Below are 14,000 nucleotides of genomic sequence, written 5' to 3'. Positions count from 1 at the left end.
TGCGCAGACAGGCTCGGAGGCTAGTCCTAGTCTAATTACTCCTGCTCCGCTAAGCCACCGTGGTGGGCAGAGTGTACAAAGTGTTCAAATACTTTAAGTTTGGATGATTAACTTGATTTCTACAGTTTAGCGAATCGATGTAAGTCTTTGTTTGCTTACGAGTCAAATGGGGCATATACTTTATGAGTGTAACGAAAATTTAAGCATAGATAATAGGAATTTGGCATTGGAATAAATAAGGGATTTCATTCATCTGGTGCACAGTTCGTATGCGTATTTATTTATTAACTTATTTATTATAAATGATATACAGTTTACAAAACTTAAGCAAACGTAGAAGGACATAGTTCTAGATACAATTTTGGCTGTAGCGTGCACTCTATCTCTTTTCTGATATTACTTGTTAGACTGTGAACTATTGGAAAATATCCGGTGTTTTCGCACCACTGTGACCACGATGCTCATTGAGTGCGGTGTGCTTCAAGCGCTGGCAGTTTCCATCGGGTTTCGGTCGTGGGTTTGGTTTCGGTTTCGGTTTTCGGGTCGGATTTCATCCTGTTCGGTAAACTCCTGGCGGCTCACCCTGCTCCCTGCTTCCTGCTCCCTGTCTCCCTTTGTCGCTGTCTGTGGCCTGTGCCTAACTTGCCAAATTAATAAATTGTCTGTAAAAACGAACAGCCAAAAGAAGATAGCAACGTGTATTCCTTGATTAGATTTGAATGAGTGGGGCGATGGCAGGCATTTGGGCGATGCTGTCCATGATAGATGATTGGGCTCCTGCTCCTGCTCGCGAATCCGTGCCAGTTCAGCTACTGTGGCTACTTTCGATGGCCTGGGCCTTTGATGGATGCGATTGCTTTTCGCTCGCATTGAAAACTCGATTAATTACGCTAGCCGATGACTCTGGGTTGTGGGTAGCTTCACAGCTACGTCCTTCTGGGTTCCCTCTGCCTTTGGCTTTTACTTCTTATAATTTCGTTTGCATTATATTTCCTTTTTCAAACATAGTGTGTATGTGTGTGCTTGTGTGTATTTAGAACAATTTTGTTTGCCTGACGCTGATTTCATTGGGCCGATGTTGCCTGCGGGGCATCTCTGTGAAGTTGGAAATCTGAAGTCTGAAGGGTTTTCCTTTTCCTCCTCCCTTCCTGCAAAGCAAACACACACACTTAACACACCGACAGGCAGAAAGAGAGAGAGCTAAAGTGTGTTGGCAGGGCTCGAATCATTTTAAAGACACTTCAGCCGTGCTCCCTGGACTCTGTCCCCCCAGAACACATGCAAATACGGAAGTGCGGAAATACGGAAATTTCGAAAAGCGGAACATGAACCCCCGACTATGTCCACGTTTAAAGTTATTTTCCACATCATTGGTAGCCGCTCAAGTCGCCCCATCGGCTGCAAGACACGGGACAGAACGTGCGTCAATTAGGCCGAACCCTCTAACTCTGAGTTAGCACTCGCTACCTTCAACCATCCAAACTCCCACTTATTTGCATAAATTCCCACGCTGCATACTTCGGGCGCCACAAGTCCCCATTCCCATCGAGTGCAGAGCAAACAGGGGCAGAAGGCAAACAGAAATAGCCACAGCAACAGAAACAGAAATGGCCACAGCATTGGAAGCCAGCGGCAGATGGCGGATGACCAACTGCATCCGAGGCTCGTTTAACAAGCACGCGACCCAAATCCGCAATTAGATCACGCCCAGCCACGCCCACGCCGACTCTTCTACCCCACCCGCAAAAACGAAACAAGCCCAAACAAAACAAATTCGGAGCCTAATGACATTTCATTTCCCTAGTCAAGTCTGGAATTGGATTGGTATTGTGTCGCAAATTCCCAACCCATTCCCATTCCTCCCTCGATCAGAGGACTTTCGTCGTCTAGTTGTCCCCTTTGATTGACGTGCATTTCCCATTTCCCGTTTCCCAGCCTGACTTATTCCAAGTTGGCTGGAAAACGACTGCAAACCTAATTCCTCACAACTATCCCTTTAGCCATATATTTATCATTGAACGAGAATCGTTTTCCAAGAATCGTTAAAATTTTGGTCTGTAAATTTAGGTAGTTTTTTTTAAATAAAATTCCTTAATTATTATTATTTGTGTACATTTAAATAAATATAATAATAATCCTCTTGTTTAAATAAAAATGAAAACTAACTTTAAAATTTAATTTTCAAACTTTCCTAAACGTTTGTCAGAAACACCCCTTGAAATAAAGTAATAATAATGACAAAATTCGAACTTAATTGTGATTTTCAAAATAAGATGTATTATAAAATACCAGTCAAATGCCAACCCCATCAATTCTCTTGATTCTCCTCAGAGTTCTTTAAAATGCAACCAACGACACAAAGGCTTAAATAATGTTTTACTTTTATTTGCAGATTGGTTCACAAGGCTCTGTCCACCTCCACTCTTCCTATTGTCACCTGCCAGAACTGTTCTCTTTGCCATAAATTAAAAGAGGCACCGCGCAAACGATTACTTCACACGTCATTCGTTTTGACATTCGATTTGATGGCATCTGTCGCTGACAACAATCAGCAGCAGCCATAACCACCACTGTTCCGCAGAAGCATCATCATCAGCAACATCAACATCAACTACTCGAGCGACACACATCCGAATGGGCACGTGGGCGTATACGCAATATTAGCATTCGGTATTGAATAGGCACAGCTATTAATTGGTTCAGCAGAGCTGGTATAAAAAGAAGCTGCCCTCGGTCGGTGGCTTGGTAACCAAAGTAAGTGGAGCATAAAATGTGCAGATCGAACCGGAATAACAACACCAACAGCAGCAGCTACACAATTCACATTGAAAAGCCAAGGCAAGTGAGGTGTGTTTGCAAGGAGGCGCTTGGGCGGAGTGTAGTTTACACTTCTTCAACGCTCCAACTCAACGTCGTGACCCTAACGCGGAGCGGGGGATGGGGATGGGGATACTCCCGGTTAATCCATACAGACGTGGCACAAACCTGACAGACTTCAGTCCACCGCCCACCACCTTTGTATTCAAATTATGTACGTGCCTAAGGCGAGTGCACAAATAGCGAAAATAGTTGCCTTCCATCAGCATTTCAGTCCGCTTAATCAGCCGTGGCGCTTTGGGGGGCGGGAGGAATTTCAGATTTTCAGGTGGGTGCATGGGCTCCATGGGCTGCACATCCCTTCTACGTTCTCCGGTAGTGGCAACTTGTGCAACTTGTGACTTGTCCATGACAGCCACATTGCCGGCTCTGCACAAAGCGGGACGGGGCTCAAAGATAGCAGTAAAGCAGCAAAGTAGCCAGAAAGAGAGCAGTCCGATGTCCTGTCTGCTTGCGTTTGGACAGACAGTCGAGCGGGAAAGTCTCACCTGACTCCTATAAGCCAAAGGCACACAGCGGGCGGTGGCATCGACTTACTGGCCTCAAAAGCAACCCCACTGAAGCATCATTCCAACTCATTCTTCTTTTTGCTGCTCTTTGGTTTGTTCAGCCCCTGACCACGGGCAAAGCTAATGTCCCCCAGCAGCTGCGGAGGTTATTCCATCATCGTCGTTTTCCCAATCAAATAGCAGGAGCCTCATTATGTTTAATTCGATTTCGTTGACAACATACATCCTTCCGTTCCCAGCAGCTTCCTGACTTGCTCTTCCACTCTTACATTGTATGTGACGCCACGTCATCCTTCACGTCCACACCCACACACGCCCAATTAGGCCGAAGCCAAAACAAGATTTGCTGCGATTGGGTTAGTTGTCGTATATTCCACACACGCCATGACATCAGCTTGAAGACTGAAGACAGAGCGTGGCTCAGACAGCCTTGACTTTGGCCTTCTCCAGCTGCGATTTCACTGCAATGGAACGGAGATGGGATAGCTTGAGTTTGAGTTTGAGTGGGGAGTTGAGTTGATTTGAACCCACCGGTAATCAGGGCGTCCGCATCGCTGGGAGCAGGGGAGAGCAGGGAGTCGGACAGGCCCAGCACAGTGGGCGCCTCGTCGTCCTCGTCGTTCTGCTTGTCCTTGTCCGCCCGCTGGAGAACCTGTTTGCGCAGCTTGCGGAGGTAGGCCGCCTTGTACTCCTCGCTGGGCTTGCCACCTGCTCCGTAGCTTACTTCCAGCACAGTCAGCGGAATCACGGTGGAGGAGACGGGCACGAGATCTGGCAAGGTAATAATGGCGGGATAATGGTCCATGGCGTTGTTCATCGTGTGCTGTAGCACTTAAGCACCCACCTGCCTCATATTTCTCTTCGGGATTCAGTTTGTAGAGCATCGGATGGGCCAAGGCGCTGGCACAGGCCAGCAGCAGCAAAAGGGGCCGAAAAGCCATGGTGATCGTTCGCACTGTCTAAAGGCCACGCACTTACTGACACTGACAGAAAGATCACTAGTTAAAGTTGCCCTCAGCCAAGCCGCATTTGAGTTTAAATTTAAATTAAAGTAATTCACCATTGTCGATATTTGTAGCACTCAGCTTTTTTATAATTTAATCTTTGCCGAAACCAAGCGGAATTTTAACTTTAATTTAAGCTTGCGAAACTCACCATTGGCGGCAAAAGTCAGCTCACTTCATTGAGGTCAACGTAGCATTTGTAGCATTTAGCTCATTTAGTTAATCTTGCCCTCAGCCAAGCTGCATTTGATTTTAAACTTCAATTTGAGAAACTCACCATATGCGGCCAAGTCATCGCAATTAGTAGCACTCAGCCTTGGTCAGGCGACAGAACCTATCAATGCACACTGGTATAGAACAGTGTGGCCGTACATTCATTAAGTTAAAACCCATAGGCCTGCGAACATATTAGTATGAATTATATCGGCTTACCTATCGGTCTGCCCACTTTCGACTCCTTATATCGATTTCTCATAAGACTTGTTATCGCCATCAACCCTTGTTTTCATTAGTAAATTTACATTTTTTTAGTCCGACCAGCAAATTAACTAAAAGAAAAGCCACTAAAGCCAGAAGCTAAGTGACCCCAGAGCGGCAAGGCAAAGGCAAAGGAAAAGCATGAGCTGAGGCTGAGGCTGAGACCGATACCCATCGCAAGCGAAACCAAGGGCAGTCAGTGGTCCAGCCAGCGACACGGAAGCCACCACTCCAGGTAGGACCCACGCCTCCGCAGGAGCAGCATCGGCAGCATCAGCAGCAGTAGAAAAAAAGAGCACCACCACCAGCATCGCCACCACCACCACCATGAGCACCGTGTTCATCAACTCCCGCAAGAGCCCCAATGTGCTGAAGAAGCAGGGCACCGACCAGTGGGTCAAGCTGAACGTGGGCGGCACCTACTTCCTCACCACCAAGACGACGCTCTCACGTGACCCAAATTCCTTCCTCTCCCGCCTGATTCAGGAGGACTGCGACTTGATATCGGACAAGGTGAGTGTGCTTGCTGTGTGCCCTGCATTTATGGCCCTATTTATAGCCGCAGTAGGCTGAGGTCCGCGTAATGACAGTAATAAGCGCCAGTCCAATTCCAATCCAATGCAGGTCATGCAGCGGAAGCAGTAGGGGAACGGTGGGGGATGAGGATCTAGGCCAGGGTTCGGTCAAAAAAGAGCACACGAGAGAGTGCCCTACATTTGTTGCAGCTGCAGCTGCAGCAGAGGGTGTTCCAGTTAGCTGTGGCAACAGGCCCTGATTTAGCTGCTGGGCCGACGAGTCCTTGGGCCGTCGAGTGGGTGGTGGATGGTGCACCACACCCCACCCCAAATAATCATCATGGCAATAATCACAAACAACCATTTCGCTAGCTCCGCAGCCATAAATCCGCTGCGAACAAGCAGCGAGACAGCGAGAAATTCCAGGGGCACACAGGCTTTGTATAAACAATTCAGACGACCACCCCCATCCAGAACAGTTTTTATTAAAAAGTTTTTTGTTCTCTGTGTGATTTTGCGGGGCCCGCGCCTTTTGCTTTTGCTATTGATTAAATTCCGTGCTCACCACCCCCACACGCCCGCCAATTAAGGCAGCCACCCCAGCTCAGCGAAGACCAGCCATTACCTTGCCTAAACGGGCGCATAAATTGTTTGGAGTCCAAAAAAGACCCTCGCCATTTGCTATTCACCTGCTGTCAGGGCAGAGAGATGCGGGTTTGGTGTGGTGTGATTATCGTTGTGCCAGGCAATCATCTGCAGGTGCAGCGGGGAAAACTTACAGTCAAAGTCAGACTCGGAGTCAGGAACTGCCAGTGACAGTCTGCTTCAGTCGGGAGTGACACGTGGCCAATTCATTACGGATGCAGTGACTAATTTCGCGTTTGGTTCGCCTGCAGGACGAGACAGGCGCCTACCTGATCGACAGGGACCCCAAATACTTTGCGCCCGTGCTCAACTATCTGCGTCACGGCAAGCTGGTGCTCGATGGCGTCTCCGAGGAGGGCGTGCTGGAGGAGGCTGAGTTCTACAACGTCACGCAGATGATAGCTCTGCTGAAGGAGTGTATCCTGCACAGGGATCAGGTGAGATAAGGCCAAAGCCAAGCATTCGGCTCAGTCCCACCTAATTCCACCACGTTTTCAGCGACCGCATGCGGACAAGAAACGCGTGTACCGCGTGCTGCAGTGCCGCGAGCAGGAACTGACCCAGGTGAGTCCTTTCAGCGGCGTACCGAAGCAGCAGCAAGCCAGCTCTATTCTTCTCCCTCCGCAGATGATCTCAACGCTGTCAGATGGCTGGCGGTTCGAGCAGCTGATCAGCATGCAGTACACCAACTACGGGCCCTTCGAAAACAATGAGTTCCTGTGCGTGGTCTCCAAGGAGTGCGGCACGACAGCCGGGCGAGAGCTGGAGCTCAACGACCGGGCCAAGGTCCTGCAGCAGAAGGGATCGCGAATGTAAGATAATACACCATCCCACCATCCACCACAAAACAACGACCAGGTGTTCTTCTCTCGCTCTTTTTTGCTGTGTTAGCGCAGTCTTATGGCCATTCAAAAACGGAGCCCCAAATCAAAGGCCTGCATATATGTATTTATTGTTAAAGCGAGCGAACCGTGGACCCTTGGTCCGCTGCGCTACGCTAGCAACGCACAACATTTTAGACTTAGACTGTATCTGTACATACGGGTTTCGTAGAACCTAAGAACCCTTGTCTGTGACTGACGCACTCTTTCTCTCTCTCTCTCTCCCTCTCTCTCTATTCAACAGTCTTGGAATTTAAAGGCGTTGTATGTATTTATACGCAATCCCTAAAAACTAAATCCGAACTCCCCGTCATCAACAAACAACTAACAACTCATTCCCGATCGGCAACACAATCAGAAACAGCCACACCGACACAACACCAATTGGATGCAGCCCAGGAAGTCATAGCCACATCAGCCAGCTCCAGCCACTGCACAGCAGATCAGTCACCCAACACAGCCACAGCCACAACCACACCACACACTGGATACACCACACGAGATCAGATCAAAGCCAGACTCACACAGATCACCCACCAAGATCAGCTGGAATCACCCAAGCAGAGACTACGCATTATGCATCGTTTGCATTCGATACAAAGTTAACAGGTACCACTGCGATTAAATCTCGCCTCGGTGCCGTTGTGCGCTTGGCTTGGCTAATTGCAGCACTGTGTGCGGGCGTGCATGTGTTCAACTTATAGTAGACCAGATAGACCCGACTACGCGACAACCAGCCATGCTTCGATGCGCTTCGAGTTTCAGCTTCGCTTAGAGAGGATGGCACGCTTAAACCAGCCACCTCAGACAGCTGGGGCACTCATTAAGCTAGGGATATACACATTAACGGGAGTTTTTAGGGTTAGTCTTAGTAGTTTTTATCGTGCTTACAATAACAGCCCCGATGACGCAGCGGACACTTCGCTGGAGCAGTCGCGATTCCGATTCCGATTCCCTTGGTTAAGCAATAGACTTACAGTACCTACACTAGGTTCGAGCTGCATTTACGAGTCCTGTGTCCGCGTCCCTGTCCCCGGAATTTAGAAAGCCGAATAAAGCCAATGGTTTTGCGATTCAAGCGTGTGAGTTCCGTTTTGTGTAGACCCGGTTTTACTACCTTGAGCTTTAAATCAAGCAAAGCAAAGATATCACCTTAAGGAAATCAATTGAATCACGACTGAAATTATGTGAACTTGCACTTAAAGAAAATACATACAAATTGATAGTGGGGAGCCATGTAAAATGAGAAATATTAAGCGAAAAACCTAATCGGCGACGTTTTGTACAGACAGGCATGATATCTATAATACGATAAGTACATGAATGTATATAATTTTAAATAGTTACTAATTTATACACGAAAAAGAAAACAGAAAACAAACAAATTGATAATGATCCAGAACGTCGCCACCTACTCGTACCCATTTTGTATCCATTTTGACTTATTTTACGTGCACGGCAGTCGAAGTGCAGATTATATAGACTATAACTTATGCTTACGAGGATTTACACTAGCAAGTAGAAGTACCGCAGCGCCCGAGTATGCCGGACGCAGTGTCTGGCACTTAGCAATACAGAAAAAGGCAACTGCAAGTAATATACAGACACGGCAACAAATTGCTAAAGATAATACGATAACCTAACCCCCTACTGTAACCCCATAAGGATGTACTCACCCCGAACCCGAACCCGCTCTGTACCCTAGTTACAGTCGCAGCTGCAGCTGGTGCTGGACCGGATTACCCCCTGTCCAGGCCGTCTGGACAATCCCTCACACACAATATAAATATATATGAATAAACTTGGATCCCTTTTTTAAAAACACTTTTGAGTTCTGTAACTGGGTAGGAAAAATGCAAATTCTTGGCTTATGCCTTTTTTTAGTGCAACAACACGAAGTTACAAAACGAAATTTTAACGCAGAATTTTAGAAAATTAAGCTACAAGCTTTAAATGCCTTTTCAAATAGGACATCTGGCTTAGATCATTTTTCAACAAATCCAGAAAATCGACAAAAAATGTCAGGCCAATGTTTCAACGCAGCTTCTTAAAAAATTAAAACCTCAAACGTTAAAAACTGGAACGAATACGAATCAAAATGTGAACAACTTTTGCTGGCAATGGAATCAGGCTAAAATGAATAAAGAATGATTTATATTATAAGATTAGCATAGCATTAACATTTTGTTATGAACTAAAGTAATATTTTTTTGGTAACAATTTTTAAAATGATTTAAAATATCGATACTATCGATGATTCTTGCGAAACATCGGCATGATGAAAACATTGATGTTTTTCCACCTCCATTTTACAGTTAGCGGCACGGAATCTGGGCACACTGCCTTGGAACGAAATTTAAATAAATTCCAGGACTTGGAAACGCACGTCGCCGTTTTGAAGGCGGAATCTGAAGCGGATTAGGATTAGGCGAAGCGCTAGGAGCATATGCAGCTCACCACCAGCAGGGCGTTCCTTGGGCGTGGCGGCGGAGCGTCTGCAGGAACTGATCGCGGAGTTGCCTGCTGCTGGTGGGCAACCAAGACTACGGCTGCCTGACTGGGGACTGGGGCGGATATGACCAGTCCTCCGATTCCAAACAGCCGGCCCGGTGAGGATATCCGCCTTGCATTTGATCTCTGATCAACCAGCTGTCTCGCCGCTCGTTCTACGGCTACTGGCGCGTCCTCGACGGCACCTGACAGGGGGCAGGACACCAATTCGCACTGCTGAGCCCTGGAGCAGCGTCCGGATCTGGCCGCCCACTTTCCCGCTGGTGTGGCGCTCGCTGTTGGAGGCCCTGGAGCACTCAAATACGCTAGACAGCTTCGAGGAGTACGACCACCGGGATGAACTACACCAGCAGCTGTGAATGGCCATTGCTCGCATTGGCCATTGGCGTAGGTGACCACTCCTTGGCCTTTATCGCGCAGGATCATCCATTGCTCAAGCCGGGATTACATATACCAAGAGAGGAAGCCCACCTCGAAATCATAAAAACAGTTGTGTTAAATGTACAATGGGCAAAAAAAGCTTACGAACATTTTATATAAAATTTCAGTGCAAAGAGTACTTATTTTTTTGTTTGCCTACTGTATGTATATGTATATATTAAAGTGATTCCGACTTTTCTATACATTTTCAGATCTTTCTATCATACCAAAAAGCCGAATTTCCGAAAATATTATATAAAAACAACAAAGCTTTTATTTGCATTTCTAATATTCTCTGCGAGGGTATAAAATAATGGCGTTGCAACAACAAATTCAAAGATTTCTGCATATGGGTCACCAGGCGACCATAAACGTCTAGCAAGTGTAAAACGATCAGCTGATAACTTAGATCAAAGCTTTTTTAGAGATGGTCGCGTGTCTACTCATTATCGGCAATCCCCATTCAAATACAAGGGAATTGATTAATTGATCGTGCTTATCGTGCCAAATTCGTGACACGCACGAAGAAACAACGTTGTTGCCCATCTCTAGGCATCGGCTGGCTCCGATGCAACGGTTGTTTTCCAGACAGCTAGCTTCCTATTGGTCAATCACTTAGGGGAATCATGTTTATGGCGGCCATTTTGAATAAAACACCGTTATTGATGCTGTCTAAAATTACTAGCTGTTACTTGCTGCGGATTATGTTGACCTGGTGTTTGAAATCCAGAAAGATTTAAATTTGATTGAGAAACATGAATTTTGGTGATGAATTTTGTCTATGAAGTGATGATTTCTGATTTCAAATACCATGCAAACAGAAACCATTAGCAGGTAGCCAAAGTTCAAATTTTTCGTTTCATTAGGGATGGGCGCCTGAAAATTTATTTCGTTGCTCTAACAACAAATATAAGGGGTTCTCATGATTTTTCGTGGTTGGCGTGTCGAACCCGTGACACGCACAAAGAAATAACGTGGTTCCCCATCTCTATGCTGCGCTTGACTCAGAAGCAACGCTTCTTTTCCAGTGAGCTTTCTTTCCTATGGTCAATTGCTGAAGGGAAATATGCGACTGACAGCCATTTTGAAAAAACAACCGTTGTTCGCGGCTGCCTAAAATTATCCACAGTTACTTGCTACGGATTATGTGCGCCAGCTGAAACCCAGTATTCACCTACTGGATTTCATGTTTGCTTGGTGTAAAATGATCAAAAAATGAGCTATGTAACGATCAAGTCCGGCTTCTTATTCGATCTGGGCACCATTTTGTCGGTCAATTTGGAAGATTTCTCGGGTTCAGACGCCAGGCGAACAGTAAAGTTAGTAGGAAGCTGCAATGTCAGTAAGCGCAATGATCGGCTACCCAAAAGTATGCAACAATTTTCTTCAATAGTATGCTGCAACTGCGATGTTTGTTTTGGCTAAAACACAAGAATAACGTGGCCTAAGTATAAGGTACCTCGTTGGCATTCAAACCTGTTACTTTTTTTTCCAGCAAAAAAATTAAAAATTTGTTTTTGGAGTTCAAATTGATTGATCGCGATCGGGAAAAAAAGTGATTGGGTTCGCTAGCTTGGGTCCTCAGGAGTACGAAACAGTAACTCTGTTTTTATGGGAGTCCTGTTTTAAGTGAGTTAGCCTGCAAAAACACTTTTTTAAGCAATATTCTTTGAAAGTATTTGTGCAGGGTATCTCGGCTCATATGCGACCCAAAGGCAAAAGGCTGGGTGTTTTGAACTGCTGAGGACACAAGGTGGAGGTTCTTATCACTTCTTTCTTAATCCGCTCAACAAAAAGTTTTTTTCTAAATCAATTTTCTAGAGGTAGAGTTTGTGCGACACTGCTGCTGGTTATAAATTGGCGTTTACATTAAGCATAATAGATAGGAATAAAATATTTTTGCATTTAGATAAAACTGGTTTATGCTCGTGCATGGTGTTTGGATCATTCAGCTGCCACTTCTGCTTCTCGATGGTTATTCTCCAGTTGATTTGCTGCCCATGGTGGACTCGCTCATGTGGAACTGGATCAGGATAATCAAGTACGTGGTGGTGGCACCCACGATCTGCAAAATACTGGGCTTTAGCGACTTTACTGGATTCTATTCGGATTTTGCACTCACCGTGTAGAGAAGCGTGCAGTCCACGTTGAAGAAGCCAGCGGCGCTGAAGTGGAGCCGCTGGTGGAGCAGCTGCAGCGAGAACTGGGTAATCTGGAGAATCGGGGACTATTAATGGGAATCTTTCTTGGTCAACTTAATTACCTACCAGAGCGTTGTGGCACTCATTCCCCAGATCCACGTTTACCTGATGTAAGCACAGGGCCAGGCGAGTGGCCTGGAAAAAAGATGGAAAGAGTTAGAAAGACCAGGGCACGTTATTGTCGAGTGCCCCGACAATAAGATACCCGTTACTCAGCATAAAAATTTCAAAATAAACATCCCGAGGTTAAGACGTTCATACGGACGAACAGACAGACATGCGGACATGACAAGTATATATAAACTTTATAGAGCCTAAAGCACTTGTGTACCCTTTTACTCTACGAGTGATGGGTATTAATCCCGGATCTGATCCTTCCTACTCACACACTGGGCCGTTCGGTCGCAGAGCAGCGAGAGGACAAGCACGTTGCCCAAATGGGGTGCCGACCACACAGCGCTGGCCACGATCTGCAGGATGTCGAAGGGGGTGGCCGCCGACTGGCGGAAGTTGAGGAACATCCAGTAGCAGTTAGAGGTGATGGCCAGGAAGTCGTTGCCCACCTGCATCAGCATCGAGATTCCGTAGCAGCGGTTCAGCAAGGCCACCAGGGCCCACACGCGTTGGTATACGAGCCTCACGGCCACCAGCCGTTCCATGGCCACCTGCTCGAGTTGGGCCTGCTCTTCGGGCACGGGCTCCAGCCCGGGGCTTTTCTGCTGCAGGTGGAGGTGCTGCAGGGCCACCAGGATCACGTCCAGGCGCTGGCGCACGATCTGGACAGCGGTGAAGATTTGAAAGTAGCGTAAGCCGCACACGAGCAGCGGCAACAGGTAGTAGATCCAGTAGATCGGGAAGCGGTGGCCCGGAACGAGCAGTTTGGCGCCCAGGATCAGGCTCTGGCTGACCACATAGCCCCACAGGATCCACACGGCCCAACGTGTCGTTTGTCGGCGCATTAGGAGGCGACCGGCCCCCACGTCCACCCTCAGGGCCTTGGACAGTTGCCGATCGATCTCGTCCAGCTCGACAAAGAATTCCAACTGCGCCTGCCGCTGCCACAGCGCCTCCAGCAGGGCAGCCAGGTGTGCCACCCGCATGCCCACCAGCTGGATGAAGTCCACGGTGTGACCAATGCTCGAGATAGTAGTCTCGGCGTCCTCCTCCTCCTGCTGCTGCTGGCCGCTGCTCTCCTGAAAGAGACCGTAGGCGGTAAAGCCACTGGCCACCGTAAGCACTGTCCAGCCGTAGAGCTCCAGCCAGCGCGACCGGCGGAGCAGGAGGCCCTCCGCATCCGGCAGGGCGGCGAGGCGCCATGGCCACAAGTTGCACACTTGGCAGACGCGGTGCACCGTCTCCAGAGCCCTCAGCGTGTCCATGCCGAGTTCCAGCTGCTGTCTGCCGCGTGTGTAGCTTAGTGTCGGTATCTGGGAGGGGCTAGATATCAATTAGATTAGCTTATCATTACCCAGTTCCATTAGTCAAGTGCCCCTCTAACTTTTGGTTCGACTAATCATGGATAACTTTTTGTTTCGGCAATCTAGTGTTCCAGGCGAACCGAATGTCAATGGGTATGGTTTTAGGATTCGACAACACACAGTTGATAAAACAAAATTTAAGGAGAAATCAAAGCAAATAAAAACAGACGCGGTTCGAACCTAGATGAATGTAATAGAGAAATATAAGTCAGAGTCATGAACTTCTACTTAGACATATTCACTGAATTACAAAATTAGCGCTGCCAATACGTCTGTGGATTCCGGGAGTAAAGATTAAGTAAATGCAAATATAAATATATCCAAGAAATTAATAAATACAACCACAATTTATCAACCACCCAAAGAAGATACATCTCACTTACCACTTTTCAGCAGATACGGAAAACTTCAAAAAAATTAATAAAAAAAAAAATAAATAAATTACCAAAAGCGGATACAACAAACTTACCACTTTTGTGCTT

The 14,000-nt window shown here is 47.0% G+C and overlaps 3 protein-coding genes across 3 annotated transcripts; 1 reads left to right on the top strand and 2 right to left on the bottom strand.

The window, feature by feature from the left end:
• Positions 1-3,190: 3,190 nt before the first annotated feature.
• LOC128265153 (uncharacterized) lies at positions 3,191-4,386 on the bottom strand. Its single transcript, XM_053000987.1, has 3 exons — positions 4,231-4,386; positions 3,918-4,157; positions 3,191-3,847 (listed from the first exon to the last, which is right to left on the bottom strand). The coding sequence occupies exons 1-3, from the start codon at positions 4,325-4,327 to the stop codon at positions 3,807-3,809; spliced, it is 378 nt and encodes a 125-aa protein (XP_052856947.1). The 5' UTR covers positions 4,328-4,386; the 3' UTR covers positions 3,191-3,806.
• Positions 4,387-4,848: 462 nt separating this feature from the next.
• Positions 4,849-8,730, top strand: LOC128265152 (BTB/POZ domain-containing protein KCTD5). The gene is made up of 5 exons (XM_053000986.1): positions 4,849-5,380; positions 6,279-6,464; positions 6,526-6,591; positions 6,655-6,839; positions 7,153-8,730. The coding sequence occupies exons 1-5, from the start codon at positions 5,195-5,197 to the stop codon at positions 7,163-7,165; spliced, it is 636 nt and encodes a 211-aa protein (XP_052856946.1). The 5' UTR covers positions 4,849-5,194; the 3' UTR covers positions 7,166-8,730.
• A 2,634-nt stretch (positions 8,731-11,364) lies between these two features.
• On the bottom strand, positions 11,365-13,909 carry LOC128265165 (putative gustatory receptor 2a). Its single transcript, XM_053001016.1, has 4 exons — positions 12,427-13,909; positions 12,107-12,175; positions 11,962-12,051; positions 11,365-11,904 (listed from the first exon to the last, which is right to left on the bottom strand). The coding sequence occupies exons 1-4, from the start codon at positions 13,417-13,419 to the stop codon at positions 11,815-11,817; spliced, it is 1,242 nt and encodes a 413-aa protein (XP_052856976.1). The 5' UTR covers positions 13,420-13,909; the 3' UTR covers positions 11,365-11,814.
• Between the last annotated feature and the right edge of the window lie 91 nt (positions 13,910-14,000).

This window comes from Drosophila gunungcola, unplaced genomic scaffold (assembly GCF_025200985.1).
Source record: "Drosophila gunungcola strain Sukarami unplaced genomic scaffold, Dgunungcola_SK_2 000097F, whole genome shotgun sequence".
Taxonomy (NCBI): domain Eukaryota; kingdom Metazoa; phylum Arthropoda; class Insecta; order Diptera; family Drosophilidae; genus Drosophila; species Drosophila gunungcola.
Note: the sequence above shows the minus strand (reverse complement) of the source record. Positions and strands in the feature narration are given on the sequence as shown.

What these genes read in the sequence shown, in the direction of transcription:
- LOC128265152 (XM_053000986.1), top strand. Translation starts at nt 5,195, where the DNA reads ATGAGCACCGTGTTCATCAACTCCCGCAAGAGCCCCAATGTGCTGAAG. An exon ending in GCGACTTGATATCGGACAAG is followed by an intron (nt 5,381 to 6,278) that starts GTGAGTGTGCTT and finishes GTTCGCCTGCAG; the next exon opens with GACGAGACAGGCGCCTACCT. An exon ending in GTATCCTGCACAGGGATCAG is followed by an intron (nt 6,465 to 6,525) that starts GTGAGATAAGGC and finishes CCACGTTTTCAG; the next exon opens with CGACCGCATGCGGACAAGAA.
- LOC128265153 (XM_053000987.1), bottom strand. Translation starts at nt 4,327, where the DNA reads ATGGCTTTTCGGCCCCTTTTGCTGCTGCTGGCCTGTGCCAGCGCCTTG. An exon ending in CGAAGAGAAATATGAGGCAG is followed by an intron (nt 4,158 to 4,230) that starts GTGGGTGCTTAA and finishes TTACCTTGCCAG; the next exon opens with ATCTCGTGCCCGTCTCCTCC. An exon ending in TGCGGACGCCCTGATTACCG is followed by an intron (nt 3,848 to 3,917) that starts GTGGGTTCAAAT and finishes GTTCCATTGCAG; the next exon opens with TGAAATCGCAGCTGGAGAAG.
- LOC128265165 (XM_053001016.1), bottom strand. Translation starts at nt 13,419, where the DNA reads ATGGACACGCTGAGGGCTCTGGAGACGGTGCACCGCGTCTGCCAAGTG. An exon ending in ATGAGTGCCACAACGCTCTG is followed by an intron (nt 12,052 to 12,106) that starts GTAGGTAATTAA and finishes CCGATTCTCCAG; the next exon opens with ATTACCCAGTTCTCGCTGCA. An exon ending in ACTGCACGCTTCTCTACACG is followed by an intron (nt 11,905 to 11,961) that starts GTGAGTGCAAAA and finishes AGTATTTTGCAG; the next exon opens with ATCGTGGGTGCCACCACCAC.